At 44.3% G+C, this 22,044-nt stretch overlaps 7 protein-coding genes and 1 non-coding gene across 8 annotated transcripts; 6 read left to right on the forward strand and 2 right to left on the reverse strand.

Moving 5' to 3' along the window:
* Positions 1–230: 230 nt before the first annotated feature.
* I203_105586 (serine/threonine-protein phosphatase PP-X isozyme 1) lies at positions 231–1,818 on the forward strand (the record flags this gene model as incomplete). The annotated part of the gene is made up of 9 exons (XM_019144742.1): positions 231–256; positions 354–477; positions 625–715; positions 803–1,089; positions 1,161–1,236; positions 1,301–1,365; positions 1,435–1,503; positions 1,567–1,622; positions 1,686–1,818. 9 exons carry the CDS (start codon positions 231–233, stop codon positions 1,816–1,818), a joined length of 927 nt encoding a protein of 308 aa, XP_019006077.1.
* A 681-nt stretch (positions 1,819–2,499) lies between these two features.
* I203_105587 (uncharacterized protein) lies at positions 2,500–5,080 on the forward strand (the record flags this gene model as incomplete). Its single annotated transcript, XM_065517806.1, has 13 exons — positions 2,500–2,839; positions 2,915–3,004; positions 3,086–3,201; positions 3,341–3,480; positions 3,579–3,663; positions 3,750–3,855; positions 3,930–4,005; positions 4,055–4,185; positions 4,288–4,499; positions 4,577–4,583; positions 4,662–4,720; positions 4,794–4,814; positions 5,030–5,080. The coding sequence occupies 13 exons, from the start codon at positions 2,500–2,502 to the stop codon at positions 5,078–5,080; spliced, it is 1,434 nt and encodes a 477-aa protein (XP_065373110.1).
* Positions 5,081–5,505: 425 nt separating this feature from the next.
* On the forward strand, positions 5,506–7,146 carry I203_105588 (S-adenosylmethionine synthase; the record flags this gene model as incomplete). Its single annotated transcript, XM_019144744.1, has 4 exons — positions 5,506–5,558; positions 5,806–5,914; positions 6,061–6,311; positions 6,369–7,146. The coding sequence occupies 4 exons, from the start codon at positions 5,506–5,508 to the stop codon at positions 7,144–7,146; spliced, it is 1,191 nt and encodes a 396-aa protein (XP_019006079.1).
* Positions 7,147–7,898: 752 nt separating this feature from the next.
* Positions 7,899–9,716, forward strand: I203_105589 (uncharacterized protein; the record flags this gene model as incomplete). The annotated part of the gene is made up of 5 exons (XM_019144745.1): positions 7,899–7,926; positions 8,105–8,299; positions 8,544–8,635; positions 8,703–9,519; positions 9,586–9,716. The coding sequence occupies 5 exons, from the start codon at positions 7,899–7,901 to the stop codon at positions 9,714–9,716; spliced, it is 1,263 nt and encodes a 420-aa protein (XP_019006080.1).
* Positions 9,717–10,164: 448 nt separating this feature from the next.
* Positions 10,165–13,047, forward strand: I203_105590 (uncharacterized protein; the record flags this gene model as incomplete). Its single annotated transcript, XM_019144746.1, has 7 exons — positions 10,165–10,279; positions 10,344–10,438; positions 10,520–10,628; positions 10,711–11,922; positions 11,981–12,116; positions 12,206–12,803; positions 12,877–13,047. The coding sequence occupies 7 exons, from the start codon at positions 10,165–10,167 to the stop codon at positions 13,045–13,047; spliced, it is 2,436 nt and encodes an 811-aa protein (XP_019006081.1).
* A 175-nt stretch (positions 13,048–13,222) lies between these two features.
* On the reverse strand, positions 13,223–15,114 carry I203_105591 (uncharacterized protein; the record flags this gene model as incomplete). Its single annotated transcript, XM_019144747.1, has 7 exons — positions 13,223–13,379; positions 13,440–13,568; positions 13,633–13,724; positions 13,798–13,933; positions 13,992–14,128; positions 14,192–14,333; positions 14,387–15,114. 7 exons carry the CDS (start codon positions 15,112–15,114, stop codon positions 13,223–13,225), a joined length of 1,521 nt encoding a protein of 506 aa, XP_019006082.1.
* Positions 15,115–15,496: 382 nt separating this feature from the next.
* On the forward strand, positions 15,497–17,987 carry I203_105592 (uncharacterized protein; the record flags this gene model as incomplete). Its single annotated transcript, XM_019144748.1, has 7 exons — positions 15,497–15,703; positions 15,758–15,859; positions 15,920–16,116; positions 16,179–16,443; positions 16,504–16,583; positions 16,636–16,723; positions 16,779–17,987. The coding sequence occupies 7 exons, from the start codon at positions 15,497–15,499 to the stop codon at positions 17,985–17,987; spliced, it is 2,148 nt and encodes a 715-aa protein (XP_019006083.1).
* A 2,167-nt stretch (positions 17,988–20,154) lies between these two features.
* Positions 20,155–20,269, reverse strand: I203_105593. The gene has a single exon (XR_002021878.2). It is a non-coding gene; the product is annotated as a 5S ribosomal RNA (ribosomal RNA).
* Between the last annotated feature and the right edge of the window lie 1,775 nt (positions 20,270–22,044).

Here is a 22,044-nt window from a genome sequence, read left to right on the forward strand (position 1 = left end):
AACAGAAGGTCAAAAGCAACAGCGCTCGTATCGAGAAGTGTGAAGGACTCCAAGAACATATCGGAAGTAGGAACAGGCACGACAGTGATACCAAGAGACTGGCAATACAATACCACAACTCAAGAATCAATAAGTGAAAAAGCAGACGCGATCGTTTCCCCGAACATCAGATTATATCAAGAGTTATAAGAGAAGGTCGCTCATCAAGTGAGGTGTAGTGTATCTGAAGAATGTCATTATCCTCTGATCTGGATAAGTAGGTACTCTCTTTCTTCTTCGCTCTATCCTTGGGGCGTAGCAGGGTATTAGAGCGAAAAGGGGAAGGAGGCTAATCCTTTCATTGCACTCTGTAGACAGATAGCGCAACTGAAACGATGCGAGATAATACCTGAATCAGCCGTGAAGGAGTTATGTCAGAAGGCTAAAGAGATATTGATGGAGGAAGGGAATGTGCAGTATGTGGATAGTCCTGTGACGGTGAGTTTGGTCTTTCCTGCTCTTGTTCAACTCCCAAGTATATTATAGTGTATTATGATTTATACGAGAATATAGAGCATCTAACGATAAGATTATACACCTACCCTCTTTCATTGATATGTCTGAATCATGCTGACATTCCTGTAGATATGCGGTGATATACATGGTCAATTCTTCGATATGATGGAATTATTCAAGATAGGTGGTTTTTGTCCCGAAACGAACTACATCTTCATGGGTGGGTACAATCCCTAATTTCTATACAATATCGTAGCCTCATTGTATCGGACAGACTGATATTCAATCTAACATACTTGATCGATAGGTGACTTCGTCGATCGAGGATTCCACTCCGTCGAGACATTCCTTCTCCTCCTCTTACTCAAAGTCCGTTATCCCGATCGAATCACCTTGATAAGAGGGAATCATGAATCCCGTCAGATCACCCAGGTATATGGTTTTTACGATGAATGTCAGAGGAAATACGGAAGTTCGAATGTGTGGAGATACTGCTGTGATGTCTTCGATTATTTAAGTTTGGGGTGTGTGGTGGATGGAAGGGTCTTTTGCGTACATGGTGGATTGAGTCCGCAGGTTACGAGATTAGATCATGTGAGTGATACTTTCAATTTGACATCGTAGATTCTCATCAGAACTGATATTGTGTTGTTCGGATGAATTAGATAAGAGTGATAGATCGTCGTCAGGAAGTACCGCATGAAGGACCGATGTGCGATTTGTTATGGTCAGATCCAGATGGTGAGCCAATCGACTCTTGACGGCTCCGAGAATAGCTAATAACTTTTTTTGCTTCGTTGTGCAGATATAAACGGATGGGGTATGTCACCTAGAGGAGCAGGGTTTTTATTTGGTGATGATGTGGTGCGGGTGAGCAATGCTTCTTTTTTCATCTATCAGACCTACTTTACGTGCTTACTGATAGTATTGAAATTGTAGCAATTCAACCATGAGAACGATATAGAGTTGATAGCTAGAGCACATCAGTTGGTGATGGAAGGATACAAGGTTAGTTGCACCAAGCTTCTTTCCAAAGGCTGGTCTGGTCGATAACTGACATTTGTCTTATAGTTGATGTTCGATAGGAAGATAGTGACAGTATGGTCAGCACCGAACTACTGTTACAGGTGAGTACACTGGAGTATCCTTCATACTTAAGCAACCCGTGGCTGATGGCATTCACGCATTAGATGCGGCAACACAGCGAGTGTATTGGAATTAGATGAAAACCTGCGTCAGGAATATAAAGTATTTGACGCTGCTCCTCAGGACGCGAGGAGTATACCGCAGAAGAGACCGATGATGCATGAGTATTTCTTATAGATGTGAGATGGAAGTTGTAAATATACATCGAATGGAATGGATGGAACAGTGGAACGGTGCGAACGGTGCGAACGGCGAAAGGGAGGAGGGAGGTAGATGAACAAGAATCATTCATCTTGAATTAGCTAGATCTGGAAATTGTATCATATCATGTTAGTATAGAGAAAGGAGATCAACAAGATTCATGCATTAGCATCAGCATCAGCAATCATGTCATGTTAAATTATAATCTGACATCAGCCCTCAATCGAATCATCACATCCCTTCTTCAGGCACGGAACAAGTGATCCGAGCGTACTGTAATGTTCAGACAAGGAAAGGAATGTTGAATTGTTTCACCCTCTTCTCCCTGTTCCCCAATCTGCAGCTGCTTGAGCTCCTGCTCCTCCTTCTGATTCTCGATTGACGCACAGACCGTGTGTAATGACCAATGACCCATGATCACCGACTGAAGCGTCTTTAGCTACGTTTCACGTATAATGGAAAAGAAGAGAAAGATGATTTCGCTCATGTTAACCTTCACTATCTCGTCAAGATTCAGTACTCACTCTGACTCTGACGAGCTGTCGAAGTTTTGCAGTCTCATCAGCTCCAGGTATATATAACGAGGAAGTCTATCAAGCTCAAATCTCCTTGAGTGAATCGTAACTTTACTCTCTACTTCAAGACTTACTTCTAGATATGGCTTCTTCAAGATTACTCCGACTGCCTTCAAGGTCTAACGTACTCCTCGCCAAAAGTATATATTCTCCAGTACAACCATCGATAACACTCAGGTCCAATGGTGTTACTCCATCAGGAATTAGCTGTACGGTCTTGCCGTCCCCTCAAAGAGCATCGAGCTCGGGATCGGGTTTGATCCTAGATAGATCGTTCACTACTTCTTTATCCGCCTTGAAGAAAAAGACAACCGCCAAGGATAAGGAGCTGTTGGATCCATCTTCAGAAGATTACTTGGACCTCCCCTCACCTACTCAGAAGGTAAAGTTCTTGAATGGTATAAAGAAGGATTATGGTGATGGTAAGGCACTTACCAATTTATGGGAAAAAAGGAAAACTGTCTTACTAACTGTGCAGTTGGGTTGAGTGTCGATAGAATACGACAATATGACTGTACCTACCACGCAACTGTTAGATGCTTTGAGGGATATGCAATCGTGGAGACAACTTACGCCTTCGACTTCAAGTGAGTAAGAATGTGCCTTCTTCTTTCATAAATATACTGCATTTGCTTGCCTCCAGTGCTGATCCTGCCAAGCACCTAAAGAATCAACGGATTATAGAGATGCGTTAAGATCGATCTCGCTCTTAGCTGGACCTGATGGTGGGATCAGTAGACCGTCTTTGAGACTGAAGGATATTGAAAGTGTCTTATCTGATGAGGTGAGTCCGTTCTCATTAGTACTTTTCGTACATCCTACCATCCAACGTTCCACCGAACTCTTTCTCACATATCGTCTGACCTTCATTCATTCCAGATTAAAAATGTGATTTACATTCTTGGTCTAATGGTACCCTTCAGAACGGTGTCACATGGCGATTGATGAGAGATATAATCGAACATGGTCTCGTACCGGAATTAGAAGGATTAGATGAAAAATGGAAAGCTATGGTGAAGATTAATAGAGTACATGGATTCGGTAAAATCAAAGCTCAAACTTAGTAAGTAGAGTATAAATATCAATCGCCTTTCCAATTCGATATGATACACACATATACACCGGACGGCTAACTAAGAATATCATTGATCTAATTCTCAGTGTTGATAATGGGGCGAGAACATTGGAAGATCTTTTGAACGCCAAGGACAAAGAATATGGTAGGAAAGTATCTGATGCTCAGAAGGTAAGCATTGTTTCGGTTCTGGAACAAGAGGTAAAAGAAATATGAGAATACCGTATTGACTCATACTCGACTCTGAATATATACAGCTCGCGATCAGATATCACAAAGAGATGGATCTGATGATTCCTCGAAGTGAAGTTGAAGAATTTGAGAAATTGATCAAAAATGCTTTGAACAAAGTTGATCCCACTCGTTAATGCTCTATTTAATGACCTTCTTCTTCTCAAATAAGCAAGAATACTTACAAGTACGATTGGTCACTTCAGTCGGCTTCGCGATCATGGGATCATACAGAAGAGGCGAATATGTCAGTAGTGATATTGATATGGTCGTATGGCACGAGTAAGTCACTAAGACTTGCGTTCCGTGCTTGATGTTGATGTCAATACAGGTCTTATCCCAAACGAGATCGAGAAGATAAATCGAAGAAAGGTGGATATGCGCATGATAGTCTTATGGGAAAAGTCATGAATGCCTTGATTCGAGATGGGTTGATTCAGGAGGATCAACTGTTCTCGAGAGGTGAGCGGATGTGACATTGATGGCAGATGCTCCCAAGACTACTACAAGAGGTCACGATATGATACTGATAACATCTTCAATTGTCATATCCATACAATATAGGCGAAAAGAAAGTCCTCGCTTTGACTAAATTACCTCAACCCAATTCGATCCACCGTCAAGTTGATATTCGATTGTGTCCCCTTGAGAGTCTGCCTTACATGTTATTGGGCAACACCGGGGATGATACCCTCATGAAGACTTTGAGGTACAGGGCAATTCAAAAAGGTTGGGCATTGAATGAGTATGCAATGGGTGAGCGGGTTGAGGGGTCGGTGAGTGGTTTTGTCATCACAACTGCTAGCGTGTATCCTGGACTAATTATATGGTCTCATGTTCTCTGACGACATAGCAAGGTGGTAAGTAATTCATCTCCCTGAAATCCATTATGAAACGATGCGACGCATCTTCGCTGATCTCTCATTCATGCTATGTAGTCTGGGTAGCAGAAGGTAAGGAGATTATCGTTAACAGCGAGAAAGAGATATTTGAGAAGGTGAGTGAACCACATTCACGTAGTTGAATGCTGTGCAAAAGCAGTACTGATTCTATCAATGCTTCTATGATAGCTCGAACTGCCTTACCTCGAGGTGAGTATAAGGGCTACACTTGACTGATACCCTCCTTTGGGATCGAACGTCCATTACTGACGTGCTCATTCGTCATTCATCATTCATCATTCATCATTCATCATTCATCATTCATCATTCATCATTCATCATTCATCATTCATCATTCATCATTCATCATTCATCATTCATCATCTTCGGACTGATCATTCTCCTTGTTGCTGGTTCTGGAATAGCCCACGATGAGATCTTTACACAAGTACAGGCATATTCTTCAGATCAAATAGTGCTGCTTAGTTTTCGTATCGGGTGTCTTATGTATGGAATGCTTCTCTCGGTTGCGGTTGAGTTGTGCCACAATGATGATCGGTCATCGCCGCTTTGCATGCAGTCAGGGTTCATGATGATTCTAGGGTTGCCTTTGAAATGGGTTTCTCGTTTTCTACCCCTGGTATCACGCCATAACAGGACATTCCATATCAGCATCTATCGTGCCATTAGACTCGAACACGGACCGTGCGTATCTCATATTTTTTTTTTTCTCTTCTGCCAGCTAAATAGCAAAAAAAGGATTTTTCGATCCAGAGTCAACATAAATCCAATCGTCATTTTATCATTCTTCACTTTCTTCATTCTACATATTCCATTTTCTTTCTGTTTTCTTTCATTTTAAGAAAAACTCAAAAAAATATACATACATAGATCAATCAAGATGACTGGCGTATTGAATGGAAACGGACCTTCTGCCGAGCTTGCTCCTGGCCAGTGAGTAGAAGTTTTTTCTTCTTGACGTTAAGACGCACGTTTGTCGCATCGCATCGCTATTCTGGAGGATAAGGAGATAGTGCTCTGCAGATGAGTGGCATGGTAGTACTAGTACAGACGTCAAAGACTTATGCTGACTGTGCTTGCTTTCATTTGCTTCAACCGTCATTCCTCTACTGCTCATCGCTGTATGACATCTCATCTCTCATCGTCCCATCCCTCCTTCGGCCGACTCATCCCCAAATAGCTTCCTCTTCACCTCTGAATCCGTAGGTGAAGGTCACCCAGACAAGATCTGTGATCAAGTGTCAGATGCTATCCTTGATGCTTGTCTTGCCCAAGACCCTTTCTCCAAGGTGAGTTAGGTTCCTATGCTAGTGTCATACTTTTCCCTTTCTTCCATTGAGCACATACACGCCTTCCTCGCGGAGAACTTCGACAAATGCCTCTCCACTTGTAATACCTATTCTATTTAATGCTGACATCTCATGCACTTCCACAGGTCGCCTGTGAAACCGCCGCTAAAACCGGTATGATCATGGTTTTCGGTGAAATCACCACCAAGGCTCAAGTTGACTACCAGAAAGTCGTCCGAGACACTATCAAGCAAATCGGTTACGATTCATCCGACAAGGGATTCGACTACAAGACCTGTAACGTCTTGGTTGCCATCGAACAACAATCTCCTGATATCGCTCAAGGTTTGGACCACGGTGCTCTCGAGAAGATCGGTGCCGGTGATCAAGGTATCATGTGGGTGCTTCTCACCACGATTTGCGTGGAGCTCAGCTGACACGCCTGCGACCATAGGTTCGGTTACGCTACCGACGAAACCCCCGAGATGATGCCCCTCACCATTATGCTCTCCCACAAGCTCAACGCTGCCATGGCTGCCGCTCGACGAGACGGTTCTCTCGGTTGGTTGAGACCCGACTCCAAGACCCAGGTCACCGTTGAATACAAGAAGGGTGAAGATGGAGCTATGATCCCCATCCGAGTCGACACCGTCGTTATCTCCACCCAACACGCCGAAGAAATCACCACTGAAGATCTCCGATCCGAGATCTTGGAGAAGATCATCAAGAAGGTGATCCCTAAGAACTTGTTAGATGACAAGGTCATCTACCACATCCAACCTTCTGGACGATTCGTCATTGGTGGACCTCAAGGTGATGCCGGTCTGACCGGACGAAAGATCATCGTTGACACCTACGGTGGATGGGGTGCTCACGGTGGTGGTGCCTTCTCAGGAAAAGATTGGTCCAAGGTAGACCGATCTGCTGCCTACACTGCTCGATGGATCGCCAAATCCCTCGTTGCTGCCGGTCTCGCCCGAAGAGCTTTGGTCCAACTTTCTTACGCCATCGGTGTTGCCGAACCTCTCTCCATCTTCGTTGACACTTACGGTACTGGTAAGAAGAGCGATGCTGAATTGGTCCAAATCGTTCAACAAAACTTTGACCTCCGACCTGGACTTATCGTCAAGGCCCTCAACCTCCAACAACCTCAATACCTCAAGACCGCCGCTTACGGTCACTTCGGTAACCCCGCTTACTCATGGGAACAACCTAAACAACTTAACTTCTAAGTTGGTGTCTCCGTCCTTGGTAGTTTAGTGTAATTTTGGTTGCTACTTTTTTTCCCCTATGACTCTGTCATCAGTACGAGTTCCTCCTCGTCTTGTTCTGTCTTACTCTACATCACCTAAACTCTTTGCTTTTGGTTCTTTCATTTGATTGTCATCGATCGATTATTCCCGCATTTATCATATACACCATCCAACCATCATATACCCCCTATCTATCTCTCGGTGTCACTTTCGAATCAATATACGGTCGAATTTCATATACTGGCAGATTAGGATTGTACTATTTTACTGTGTGTTTCTCACCGCATTATCAATTTATAGAATAATCAGTTGCGGCAAGATTAAAAACATCACATAGACGTTTTCAAACGATAAAAATAGTTAAAAACGTCATAAATAAATAGCTTTACATAAATATATGCAAATGCGCTCAACCGCCCACAATCTCACCTGTTGCATTGAGATCTGTTAGCATCAGCATCTACATCACACTCATGATACATGGATAATTAGAGATAGCTTTGACAGTCTTCTTCCTACAGTACGGTGCCACACTGCTTCGTCCTGGCGATAATCCCGGATAACCCCGTGTATGGCGAAATGTACTTCGACGTCAAAAAAGTTGCATGGCATGGAAATCCACCTTTTTCAGCGGAGCTCTGATCACGACGAGTCGATGACAGACCATTAACTGAACATCTTTCATCTCTCTTTCCTCCTTCTTCATCAAAAACCATATAATATCATCAAAAATGGCCCCTACCTTGACTGGTGCTGCTGGTGAGTTGATATTCTCCTCATTTGATCTGGTGTGTTCACCTTGAGTCGAAGCTGATCGATCCGTTCTTCTTCCTTTCTTCCCCTTGCCCGACACTTTCATTCAACCCTAATGCCCCTTCAACCTTCAACTCTCAATCGATCGCCTGTCATGATCTCAATCCCACTCCATGGCCCACAGGAAACGCCCGAGCTAGACGAGTGCGAGCTGCCGCCGCTCTCGCCGGTGTAGAGCTCAACTGGGATTCCAAGTTCGACATGAAAGCCAACTGGAAGACCCCAGAGTTCTTGGCCAAAAACCCATTCGGTTTCCTCCCCACCCTTGAACTTGAGGATGGTACCGTTCTTAGAGAGTCCGGTGCTATTGCCGAATACCGTGAGTCAACTTCCCTCATTAAAACAAATCATCAAAATTTCTCCTTTTACACCACACCCTTCAATGATGAGACTTACTTCTCAGTTATCCCTGTCTTAATGACACTGTGTCGAGAATTTTCCGGCGGGTGGTACCGTCATACCTCTGAATTTTCTATCGTATAGCGTTTTGTGTCACAACCAACTCTCAGCTGTCACGGAAAGAGAAGATAGCTGATACCTGGTCTGTACCTATATGATCATAGTCGCCGAACTCGGTGCCAACTCCACCCTCCTCCCCTCCGACCCCAAACAAAAGGTTGAAGTCCACGAATGGCAATGTACCGCTGATCAAGAGGTCAGTCCGATTTGCCACAGCTGAAGATATAGTAAATACAAGATACTAACCCTCCACCCTCTTGCAGCTCTTCATCCCTGGATCTCTTGCCAACCGACAACTTATGGGTGTCCTCCCCTACAACAAGCCCAACTTTGACGGTATTGTCAAGAAGATCAACGAGCGACTTTCCGTCATCGACAACATCCTCGCTTCCAAGACTTGGTTAGTCGGCGAACGAATCACCCTTGCCGATGTCTTTGTCGTTTCCGCTCTTTCTCAAATCTTCGCTACCGTCATCGACGGTGAAGCTCGAGCCAAGATCCCTAACGTTCTCCGATACTTTGAGACCTTCGTCAACCACCCTAAACTACTCGAGATCTTCAACCCTACCAACCTCATTGAGAAGGTTACCCCACCCGCTGCTCCCGCCAAGGAACAAAAGCCAAAGGCTGAAAAGGCCCCAAAGGAACCTAAGGCTCCTAAAGCCCCCAAGGCCAAGGAAGTCGACGAGGAAGAGGAAGAGCCTTTAGTACCTGCTGAACCCAAGGTTAAGAACCCATTGGATGACTTGCCCAAATCTGCTTTCAATTTGGAAGAGTGGAAGAGACAATACTCCAACTTGGATACTCGAGGTGCCGGCGGTTCCCTCGAATGGTTCTACGAGAAATTCGACAGAGAGGGATTCTCCATCTGGAGAGTAGACTTCAAATACAACGAAGAGCTCACTCAGGTGTTCATGTCTTCCAACCAAGTTGGTGGATTCTTCAACAGACTTGAAGCTTCCCGGAAATACTTGTTCGGTTCAGTTGGTGTCTTAGGTAAAGCCAATGACTCCATCATCTCTGGTGCTGTCATCATCAGAGGTCAAGAGATCGAACCTGTCATCAACGTTGCTCCTGATTGTGAGTACACTTGGACCTATTTAACAGTGTATTGTGCATATGCTGATGGTGTTGGCTCGACTACAGGGGAATCATACTCATACAAGAAGCTTGACGTTGACGGAAACGCCGACGACAAGAAGTTCTTCGAAGGTGCCATGGCTTGGGACCTCGTCGTTGATGGTAAAGAATGGGCTGACGGTAAGAACTTCAAGTAAGCGGAAGCTTTGGATGTTCTTTTGCATGAAAGGGGGATAGCGTTGTTTATATAGGTTTTCAGAAGTTCTTCACTTTACTTTATTCTAGATAGTCATGAGATGTTATGCCATGATATTTACATTAATGATCAAGTGTGTGCTGCATATCTGTCCGACAGGAGGATAGGATCAGAGTTTGACATGATACTGTCGCTCTCGGTTCTTGGATGGATGGGGACTTGTGATTTTCGAGATTAACCTTTTTTGCCACCTGACATCATCAACCTTAAAAAGTCGTAACGTTAGTTTAGAACTTGAATTTCCGTATCTCGTATGTTGATCTTCGTCTGATACGATTACTCAGTATTCATCATCATCACTATTACTATAATGCTATCAGCTCTGTCCTAGTTGATTCAAGTACTTTACATATGTCCAATATTAAGCTGTGTATACCCTTCAATACAAAATGTACAATCTCATATCCAAAGCTACATCACCTTCCAAGCCATTGCAGCGGCACTTGAACGAACGGGAAGAACTATTCAAGAATGTTTTGGGATTGCCTTTGGACGTGAAGAGAGGTAAGTACATATACATATAGGATACATGTAACGATATGGTGGCTGAGATCTATTACATGTGCAGATTTGGTGGATAAACTGTTATGGTCCTTACCTCGAAATGAGATTATCAGATTGAATGAACAGTTAAATGGGATTTTACAAAAGGATATCATAGGAGTGAGTATTCATGTCTATATAACCTCTAATCATGATCAGATTGCGTCGCTTAATCATCATCTGTGATATTGATGGTTTCAGTCACTCCCACCTGAACTTTCGATATTGATACTGTCCAAATTGGACCTCGGCGATGTACTGAACTGCGGATTGGTATGCAAGGCTTGGAGATGTATCGTTGAGGAGCAGTGTGAGTGATGTATGCATTTTCATTGAAACTTGGCATGATGTTTTATAGTGGCTGATTGATCATTCCAATCGTTTGATTGTAGCTTTATGGGCATTGCTATGCGCATCTTCCTCCCCACCCATCAGACCTTCTCAACCCACTTGGTCGGATATCCAGACCACTCGTTCTATCCTCTCTCAACCTAAGATCAGTCATTCCTCTGAAGGGGATGAAGAGGAGGAAGAAGAGTACGATGACAGATTTGGGTATGGGTATATAGAATCTTCAAATGGTAATGGCCATCGATCAAACCTGGATCCACTGGGATTAGGTATGAAAAGTGGATTGAGGAAGAACGTATGGGAACGAAATAGTTCGACAGAGCATGATGGTACTTTACCTATCTACCTACATCCTCAGCTGGCCTTGAATAATATATCGAGCTTAGAGAAAGTTGGTGAAAGGCAAGATAAACATAAAGGTACATTTTCGCCAATCCAGAGTCATCTACCTATCCCATCCACGAAACCTCAAACGAACTACAAACATTTATATATCATACATCAAATTATAAATCGGCGATTGACAACTCTTAGACCAATCCATCAATACAACACGTTCAATCTGGACAAAGACAAATCGGTTTTCGTACCTAAACCACTTACAATTGATATGATCACATCAGTCAAGAACGGTGGATTGCCTGGTCATTCAGAAGCGATTTATTCGATAAGTCTTATTAATCACGAGATGAAATTCGATTTGAATATGAATTGTATAGAGTGTCATCAACCGACCCCCACTTCCAGCAATTCCTTTTCACTATCACCCGGACCATTAATGCCTGGACAGAAGATACCCACACGGACGTCGACACCGACGACGATAAAAGGTAAAGAATGGTTATTGACTGGTTCGAGAGATAAGACTTTGAGATTATGGTATATAGGTATGAACGGATCCGCAATGGGACCTAGAGTAATCAGGATCTTCCAAGGGGGACACAGTGGTTCGGTCTTAACTCATTGTGTTGTGAAAGTACCCATGCCTATTGATATCCAAGCTACTACATCACCTACGAAAGGGATAGAAGGGATCAACTTGAATGGATCAAGATCACCAAAGAAGAATAGGGAGAAATATAAGTTGATGGCTGTATCCGGAGGTAGTGACGGCAAGATCTGTTTATGGGACATAGAAGATCAGAATCAAGATGCAAGCTCGTCAGTCAATCCCGAGAAGATGGTGCAAGGTCATAAGGATAGTGTACTTTGTGTTAGAGCGAATGATAATTATGTGGTATCCTGCTCGAAAGGTGAGCTAATGGCTTGATCAATAGTTACCGATGTGCTGATGATCATCATGGTTATTAGATAAAACGATCAAATTGTTTGATATACATACACTCGAAGAGAAGTTGGTCATTGGTGGATCTGGATCTGGGTTAGAATCGGATGATCAATCACATAAAGGCGCAGTGAATGCTGTGGGTTTGACTGAGGATTACATGTGAGTGAAACCAATCTGAGCCATCTCTGATACACTGGTGACTTTGGTCAATAATACATTACTAATCACATCTCGACTTTTATACGTAGTATCTCAGCATCTGGTGATAAAACTATACGAATATGGTCGATCCATACTGGTCAATTGCTATTCGTCAAAGAAGCTCATTCAAGAGGTATAGCATCTATCGATTTCTCTTTTGAACCGACATCTTGCGAACCATTACTCGAAAAAGGGGAAAGGTGGAAAGGGAGTTTGGTCACTGGAGCTTCAGATGCTAGTATCAAGGTGTTTCATTTGATCGAGAGGCGTTTGGACTCAATTATGGATGTAAATTCGGATTCAACGTTATCCGAAGCAGATGGAGATGGAGATGGAGATCGGAAGATTGAAGATTCAATGGATATTGATACCACTTCTTCCAATGATACTTCATCAAAAGTCCAATATCCTCAACGCACACCGATAAATGGTAAATTGGTATACCTGAAGGAAGATCATACGATGTGGTCTCCATGCGTCTGTCCACCTGGCCTTGGGGTCAGTCGACCAAATCTTGGCGATACCGACTCTCACTCATTCGAGAGATGTAGGAGATGTGGGAATAGGGGACACACCGAATTGGTCAGAACGGTTCATATAGGTGAGAGGGTGGTAATCTCAGGAAGTTACGATTCGAAAGTCAAGGTGGGTGGCATTCACTGCACCGGGCCTGTCAATTCGCTATGCTGATGATAGATGTTCTGTGTACTGTATGTAGGCATGGAATCGTCAATCCGGACAACACCTGATTAATTTATCGGATTCACACACCGGTAGGATCTTCTCGGTCACAAGTGATAAATCCAAGATCATCTCGACGGGTTTGGATTGTAGAATAAATATCTGGGATTTCGCTTATGGTTTAGATACGAGTTTTGTTGAGCCCTAGCCTCAGAATATGCTGTCAGATCGCATTTGTGTGATGATTGTTATTTGGTATTTCGGTGTTTGACCATGTCTTTGTCTTCGTCTATGTCTTTGTTGTTGCATTGCTTTAGTTCACATGCCCAACATAATGCATATTGATGATGTTAACAACAATTTGTTACTATTCCTTAAGTCACTTATACAAACGACTCGAGATCCGTTAGATTATCTTTCTCTATCCTATCGAACCGTATTGGGGCTGAAGGACTAATCAAGGATTTATGTCGTTTCTCACCAGCAGCTTGAGAGGGGAAAGAAGCGAATAAATCGGGATGTTTCGGTAAAGGATTTTCACTGAATATCCAAGAACAAGTCAGCCCATACCGACTTTGTTGTATCCGAATTCGGACTTACCTGAAATAAGGATGTTTACCAGCTTCCTCGGCTGATATCCTCCTTTTTGGATCGTAGCATAATAAAGAAGATAGAAGGTTGTGTCCTTCGTATGTTAGATGTTTGAATTTCTGTCTTAATGTTGAGAACCTATACATATACCTGAGCAAATCAGTCTATATACTACACTGAGGAATATTGGAGATGTACTTACATCGGACCAATGGGGTTGATCTTGGAAACTAGAGGTAAAGAAGAATATTCAGGCCATAGTTCGTCATTTGGTCTACCGAGTAATTGGAATATCTACCAGTGCAGTGGATTCATCAGCTGAAAAGTTCATAGAAATTTAGATGTGAACAGATGATTGTGGACATACCCTATTTATCTGATCGATCTCGCCTTTACCAGGGAACAAAGGTTGACCCTGCATCAACTCAGCGAATATACATCCTATAGACCATAGATCAACAGCGGTGGTATATTCCTTGGCACCAAGGAGGAGTTCAGGGGATCTACAGTGAATAACTCAGTCACAGTTGTAATGTATATGTATGGCATGACTTGACCAACCTATACCATAGGGTGACTACCAACTGGGTCATCTCACCTAACGGATCACCGAATTTCCTTGCCAGACCGAAATCAGCTACTTTGATTTGACCTCGGTTGTTCATCAATAGATTGGACGTTTTCAAATCTCGATGTAGCTATATCAATAGTTGTATCAATCAGCTGATAAGATCTTTTCTTCGTCAGTCATCTGAACTTACAATCCAATTAGCATGACAGTGAGCTACGGCGGATAACAATTGGGACATTATCGTCTTCACCTCGGATTGTAAGAATGGATGAGGCATATCGGCTAGTAAGGTCTTCAAATCGTGTTCTATAAATGGCATAACTATGAATACCCTATCGTCGATCCATCAATATCAATTCATTATATACCGAGATATTTCACTTACTGATTGAGTGTGTCACCCACTACAATTTCCCTCACACCAACCACATTGGGATGTTCTCCAGCTTGCATCAGAGCCATAACCTCCCTTAAACTCGTTATGGGAAAGCCCTGTTTTTCTTCGTCGAGCTTGAGCTTCTTCAAGGCGTATATCTGTTTCGTATCGTTACATCTCGCTCGGAAGACTACACCATAGGTACCTTCTTCGATATGATTTAGACGGGTGTAGTTGAATACTGATCGACAGGATATCAAGGGCGGATGAGAGGAACGGAGAGGTGCGTATTTTGATCGGAGATAGGTCTTTTGCTGGGGCTGGAAAGAGGGGGGCGAAGGAGGAGGGGGTCGATGGGGTCTGACGATTGGGGATGGGTTAGGATTGGAGATGGGTTCAGGTGCGATGATGGTATTGTCTTCAGGTGTATCATCCACTTCTGATTGAGTATGAGCTGTTGGAGGAGAAGCCGGTTGATCAGGTTCATCAGGCCGACGTATTTTCTTGGGTCGTATCAATCGTCGTTTGATAGCTGGTACAGCAGAACTAGGCAATGGTGATTCCACCTCATCGTCATTGTCCCACTTTGATCGTTTCCTGTCTGCCTTGGCGGGAACTTCAGAATCGGCTTCGACGGGAGAAGGTACTATTGAATTGCTTCGGGAGGAAGATGCGACTGGTTGTGAGTCTTCTTCATGCTCTCGTGTTTCCATCTTCTCTGCTCCCCAGCTTCTCATGCTCGGATCTATGGCGATGGTAGTACTATCTATCGACTCTTTCCTATTCTTTTTCAACTTGTCAACAAATCCTCTTGCTCCTGATGCTCTTACTCTTACTCTTACTCTCTTCGTGTTACGGCCAGCAGTCTAGTGGTTGCATCATCACTTTTTTGTATTTTGTTTTGATCCCACGTGGTGATTGCGTTTTTAGCGTGATAATTTTGGATATGACACCTGCAACTGCAATCACCGTCCACCCGATCACTGTCCTAGTTATCCTAGTTGTTCCGACACCACCGTACAAAGCACCCTTTTCACCACTCCCTCATCCCATCCCACTTTCCAACTTGTTCCTTCGCTCACTATACTATATAAAGGAACAACAAGGACTTCTCACGTCATGCCAGCTGCAGTCCGACCTCGTCCTTCTTCACCTTCAGCCGATAAACCACCGGCACATAAAAGGGCAAAGGCAGATGCCACTACCAACCTTCACGAGTCGATCAACTTGCCTACTCCACAACAAGTTCATGCGTATAGGGAGGGATATAACCAGGCCACACCTTACAAGTATGCTGCGATAGAGGGGCTGCTAAGCGATGACTTGGTGAGCTATCCCATGCTCCCAAATCTGAGACATAGCTGATTTATTCAAATATAGCTCGAAGCGGTTGTGGAGGAATCATGGACCTTCGGGATAAGAGGCGAGGAAGGGAGTCATCCAGGATGGGGTTGGGAACAGAAAGAAACTGATATCTACAGTGTTAGTCTTTCTTAGCGGTGGACAAACGGTTTGTTTACTGATTCAATACCAATTCAACAGATCCAACAAACTCCCGATTTATCGTCGTTGGATCCCGCTCATTTACCTGATGAGACGCTCGAGGCTCTACCTATGACGACCAGGCTGAAAAATGCTCTCTATTCCGAAGAATTCAGGAATTTGGTCAGAGAGGTGACAGGGTGTGGACCCTTGTCAGGAAAGAAGACAGATCTATCTGCGGGTTTATATACCACTGGGTGAGCTAGTTATCTCTTCTGATGCGTAAGGGAGTATCCAGCTCACTCTCGACATGCTCTAGATCTCACCTGCTCCTACATGACGATTCAATCTCGACGCGATTGATCTCCTACATTCTCTATCTCCCCAACTCACCTCTCGACGCCCCTAAAGCAGATGTCGAATTGACACCTTCTGCAGATGGCAAATTCTTGAAAGGCTGGGATCCTAAATGGGGTGGTTCGCTTGAACTGTTCCCAGTGGAGAATGGAGAAGAAGTCGGTCCACCTGGAACGAAACGGGTCGCCAAGGTTGATGTGAAATGGGGTCAAATCGTGTTTTTCGAGGTAAGCTGTCAGGAAATTCTCTTCTCAGGGTGCTTTCAGCTGATTCGCCGCATTCATCAGGTACAACCCGGTAGAAGCTACCATTCCGTCGAGGAAGTTATAATTGACGAAGGTAGACAGAGAATGGGCGTTAGTGGGTGGTAAGTTGATTTCTGCTCATGCTCAGCGAAAGTCGCCTGACATCCTCCTCAGGTTCCACCGACCCACGAAAGGTGAAGATGGCTATGAACCACTCGACAGGGAGAAGCTCAAAGCCGAGCTCAGTTCCTTGGCTCAGATCGTGAGTTAGGGTCAACTAGCCCATACTTGCCCTGCTCATTGCGAATTCTCTCTAGACCGCTGCTCCCACCATCCCATTCACCCCTTACACCTCCGAACCTCCTGTAGGCTTAAAGCCCTCCGACCTCACCTTCTTAGCCGATTTCATCGCCCCATCTTACCTCACTGTACCTACACTCGAGAAGCTCTCGGGTCAATTCGCTGAGGCTTCGGAAATCGTGCTACACAACTTCCTCGCTCCGGCCGTCGCTGCTAAGCTGAAAGCTGAGACTGAGTCAGTGGACAAGAGGGACTACCCTAACGACCTTATCCCCACTCAGGATCTCGGTGAGGGTGACGGATGGGTCATCCAAGGTCCCGCATCTAAACATCGATACCTCAATCTAACCGGTAATTCAACGAGTACACCAGTGTTTCAATCGATACACCAAGTGCTTTTCCCCTCTGAAGCATTCCGAGCGTGGTTATCCGTTGTCTCGTCACTTGCTCCTTTGGGAAGACGGACCGAAGGTAGACGATTTCGAAAAGGTCTCGACTACACTTTGGCAAATGGTGAAGATGGAAAAGGAGATGCCAGATTAGACGTATCGTTCGGTGCGACTTGGTGGGCCGATGTACCCTCTGGATCGGATGAGGAGGAGACTTTGGTAGATCACGGAGGGTGGGAGTGTTATCTCGCTGCACCGGATGAAGGTGAAGATCCAGCAGTGTACCAATCTTCCCACGCTAAGAAATTGGCCAAATTAGAAGCTGAAGAAAACAAGGGTGTTCGTCCTATCGAAAGTGTCGCTCCTAACCAGGAGAAGAAAGATGTTCTCCCTGTGGAAGCTTCTACGGCTGTTACGGAACATATTGACACACCACATCCTGTCGAAGCTGTTACAGCGTCTGGTAAAACCCACCATGCCCACCATCACGATAAGTCGAAACCTCACCCGGTAGAAGCAGCCACAGCGGATAAAGATGGTCAGGGACCATCGATATCGATCAATGGGACTGAACTTGAATTTGACCCTGATCAATTCTCACCATCCGATTTTGACTCTGATTCGGAGATGGGTGATGATGATGATGGACCGTTACTGACCCAGCCTGTCAGTTTCAACAAACTCTTGTTGGTCCTTAGAGATCCCGGAGTGATGAAGTTTACGAAGTACCTCAGTGCGAGAGCCAAGGGATCAAGGTGGGATATAAGTGGGGAATGGGAGGTGGGAGTGATGGAGGAGGCAGAAGGTGAGGGAGAGAAGGAAGAAGATATGGCTTAAGATGGTGTTTTCAATTCGATACGTCGTCATGCTTGGTATATAATCGTTCTGGACTGGGATTATAGTATGGTGTAATATATATAGAGATGCGATCATTGTATATACAAAAGGGTCATCGGGAGCATCAATGTAGAAGCGCTGAAACTCATTGAAAATCAATTACTCACAAGGTGCTACTGATTGGTCTTTGATCGCTGAGAGCATTCAATTCAAGAAGCTCCGATCGCTGAGCTGGTTCTAGTATGCGTAAGTTACTCATACATTTGGGAGATATCCTGTATCAGCGTGTCGAGGCGAATGAGTATCTTGGACGATCAGGAAGAATCAGGTACTCTCAACAAACTCGAATTTCTTCCCGTCCACGCTTCGAAGAGTTCAGACTGGAACTGGGCGTTTAGAATCTTATCAAGGTATATTTGTTGTACGTATGTATCATGCATAAAGTCAGGCATGTGTCTGTCGATGACTAAATTTGGAAGAACAATTATCCATTCTCCTCTCCTGATCACCTTGATTACCGTCTTCTTCTTTTTCTGCACTCTGCTTGTGTTCGCCTGCATTCATCCTATTCCAGCCTTGTCTTTGTTCCTTTTCTTCCGCATCACCCGCTCTCTCATCATCTCTTGCTCTTGGCGCTTTTTGTCCTGTGAATCGGACTCCTTTCGCCTTATACTCATATCTTTTCACTCATACGCATCTATCACCAACCAATTATCATTATCACTGTTTACAATTCAATGAACTACAAGTACATATATCTCACACGAAAGCTGTTGTAGCGACAGGCGCAACTGTCAGATGTTTCCCTTGTAAGACATCTCATGGGCCAGACATCATATTTGGCATCAGGTAATCTACTTCGTTACTGACTCTGTGAGAGCGTGATGGGCTGTGAAGTACGGAATGCGAGTTGATCATCTACTGAGCTCTGACGCAGGACTGTCATCCTGAACGGCCTTTGACGTCCAAAAGGTGCTCCCAAGTGCGCCCTTCACCTGTGTAGATTGGCACTTCCCTTCCACTTCTGCTGCCCACCTGACCGATCTTCTTCTTCCAACAACCCACCAAACACGTCACTCTGATATCCAAGTCGAAAGGGTGTAAGTGAAAGCGTCCTTTGGGAGCACGTATGCATGTGGCACATCATCAAAAAAAGGACAACAGGTCCATAAACGCATCTCCTCGGTCTCTCGATCGGGACTTACGGTTGACAGTTTTTGTTTTGTATATAGATATGTTTTGGGTCTTGCAAACACCAAGAAGCTCTGATCGATTAGTTGGTTAAATCAGAGGTCTCATAGCAAACATAAGCTACGATCCTGAATTCAGGAGTCATCCTCAGCCCACAGTTCGAATCTGTGTCAGAGCAGTTCTTTTTGCGTTCTTTTTGCACGATCCTATGCATTCTTGACCCAACTTTTCCCGAGTCAATACCTTCTTCAGGGTGTAATCTAGCTTCTGTAAAAGTTTTAGAGCCCTAGCTGTCTTGTGACGCGAGTTACAAGCGTTCCAAGACGGTTGCGTATTTTCGGCTTATAGGGTGCGGAGGGTGAAATCTCAGTTGGGGCAAATCAACTTCCATACTTCATATAACGACCGTTGATGTCAGTATAAGTATCAGGAGGGTCTTCGCTCATTCCTGAAATGCTCTCTGAATCATTTCTGCTATACTGAACCAAGGTATGAGGTCGATTTTTCATTTGTCGGGTGGTGGGATAAGAGTGCCACACCGTATGTTTTTGTTGTGCCACATTCATGATACAATGGTTTGTGTTTTGTGCTTTGTGCTAAATCGTTACACCTCAACTTCTGTGATAACATTGTGAAGCGTGACAGCCAGTATTCTGATACACTACAGAAATCGCGTAGCCAACAATATGATACTGAGATGATGCAAGTGGTTGTCAAAAACCAAAGACGATATGCTAGATAACTCATCAAAATGCCAAAGTCCGGATCGACCATCAAGCATTCCGGAGATTTTCGAGTGGTCCGTGTGTTTTTTCACTCTGTCAACCCTCCTTTGATGGTACCTTTTCAGATCTTAGCTCGTAATTCCCATCAATCCTCCTCCACTTATCAAAAACAACTTCAACATCGTCGTTTCTCCATGATCTTTCGACATATCGATACATTCTATAAAAGAAAATAGACATGAAAAACCAAAAACTACAGCACCCGGGATTCCCAAGTGGTCCCCCACCTTGGTACTAACCGAGCGATACCCATGTTAACTGCGCAGAGCGGACGGGATGCGGTGTTTTATAGGTTCTATGGCCGTAGATGAAAATGCGGCACATAGTAGCATTATATACCCTCATTCAGAGAGAAACATCTCAGCGCACGGACCTTTTCAGCACATTTTGTCATCGAAATCAAGGAAAAGGGGATATGAGCGGTGGAAACACTCGGAATGAAGGAGAATGATCGTTACGTGGGAGGTATTCGAGTACGATCAAGGGTTGAAAGGGTGTTTCCGGTTCGTCCATTTGTGAGGGGCCTACTGATGTCTCTGCAGGTACACTGGCTTCAAAGATCGATAGCTTCACACTTGTTGTTCTGTGGTAGCGAGTGACAAGGACTTGGCGATTACAATGAGTGGCTATAAATGCTGTATCACCAATTATGTTCTTGCCGCCGTTGAACCCATCGTTTCACCGTTTCATCTCGGTCAATCAGTCTACAATATCTGATCCAGAGCGTATATCTGTGCCAAAGTGTAATGAACACGTCTGCCATCACTACATACACTGCAGGGCTGCTGGAGGAGTAGCTCGGGTATTGCTCGTCGTTTCTTGCTATGTCAAAGGCGACTCTTAATCAAGTGTACGAACGGGACAGTGTAAACCATCGCTTCCTCATAAACACATAGGGGAATCTATCATTCTCCATGAACCCTTATCTGCGTGGATGTGGATATACCCAGCAAGTTCAAATAGGTTATTCACGACTATATGCTGTGTTGTGGGAAGATCGAACAAAGTATGTGTGTGGGGCTCTTCCCCGTAGATCTCAATACTGTCGCCATTGAACTGATAGGCATACTGGACTGCTGTGATGTACTGGGCGATCCGATATGGTATCGAGATCTATGATGGTTTGGATCATGCGCTTGCTTACAACCGAAAGGTCTCACTGAAGTGGGTGATAGGAATACACGAAGCCTAGTATGATCTCCTACATGCGATCTCATCATATTGGTCAAAAGCGTCGTCGTAAATAGCATGTATATCCTATTTGTAGCTCATCCAAATAAACAACCGGTTCATACCGTCGCACGTAGCCTCTAATCACACTCTCGAAGTAACGATGAACCAATGTGTCATGGCTCGGGAAGTTTCGTTATCGCCATACGATATACGGTATACCTGTAAGCTGTGTTTGTGAATATCCTTTAGTGGTGTGAATCACTTACCAATGGATGAAACGAGGGTTAGTCGTACATGTACAAGAAAACCCTGGCACGCAAAGATCGTCGGTCTCTTGGTTTCCGCTTGAAGAGATCTGAGCCAGCTCAATAACCCTGAGTCAATTAGGTAAAATAAAAGGTGGTGTTTGGTTTGTTTATGCGCGACTGGCTTTTTGGATAATCATTGATTTTCGTATGGTAGACCGATAACAACCAGGCTGAGAGTGAATGGTTTTAGAGAGGAATGGTACACTGTGGTGCATAGGTCGCGTTTCGTTTCATACCGCATTGTCCAGCCATACTTCGATCTAGAAATCAGAAAGAAGCTTGGACATCTTTGTATTGCACACAAATCTCTCGTTTCATCGATACCTTTACAACGTCCTCTTCATCTTCTCACCGCCTATTGTTCTATGTATAGTCAGATAGGTAAGTAGATAGACAACACGGTCCTCGAATAGACACCTCCATCAACGACAACCACATCAAGAACAGGGAAAAACCAACAAAGAATTACCAACTGACGTGACACTGGAGAGTGAACAACCCTGAAACGACCCCACCTCAATCAACGTTTTTGTGCCTAAAGATCCCTTGTTGCTCTCTTACCGAACAACCACCACCACCACCACCACCACCAAACGCAAA

This window comes from Kwoniella mangroviensis (assembly GCF_000507465.2).
Source record: "Kwoniella mangroviensis CBS 8507 chromosome 1 map unlocalized Ctg02, whole genome shotgun sequence".
NCBI classification, from domain to species: Eukaryota; Fungi; Basidiomycota; class Tremellomycetes; order Tremellales; family Cryptococcaceae; genus Kwoniella; species Kwoniella mangrovensis.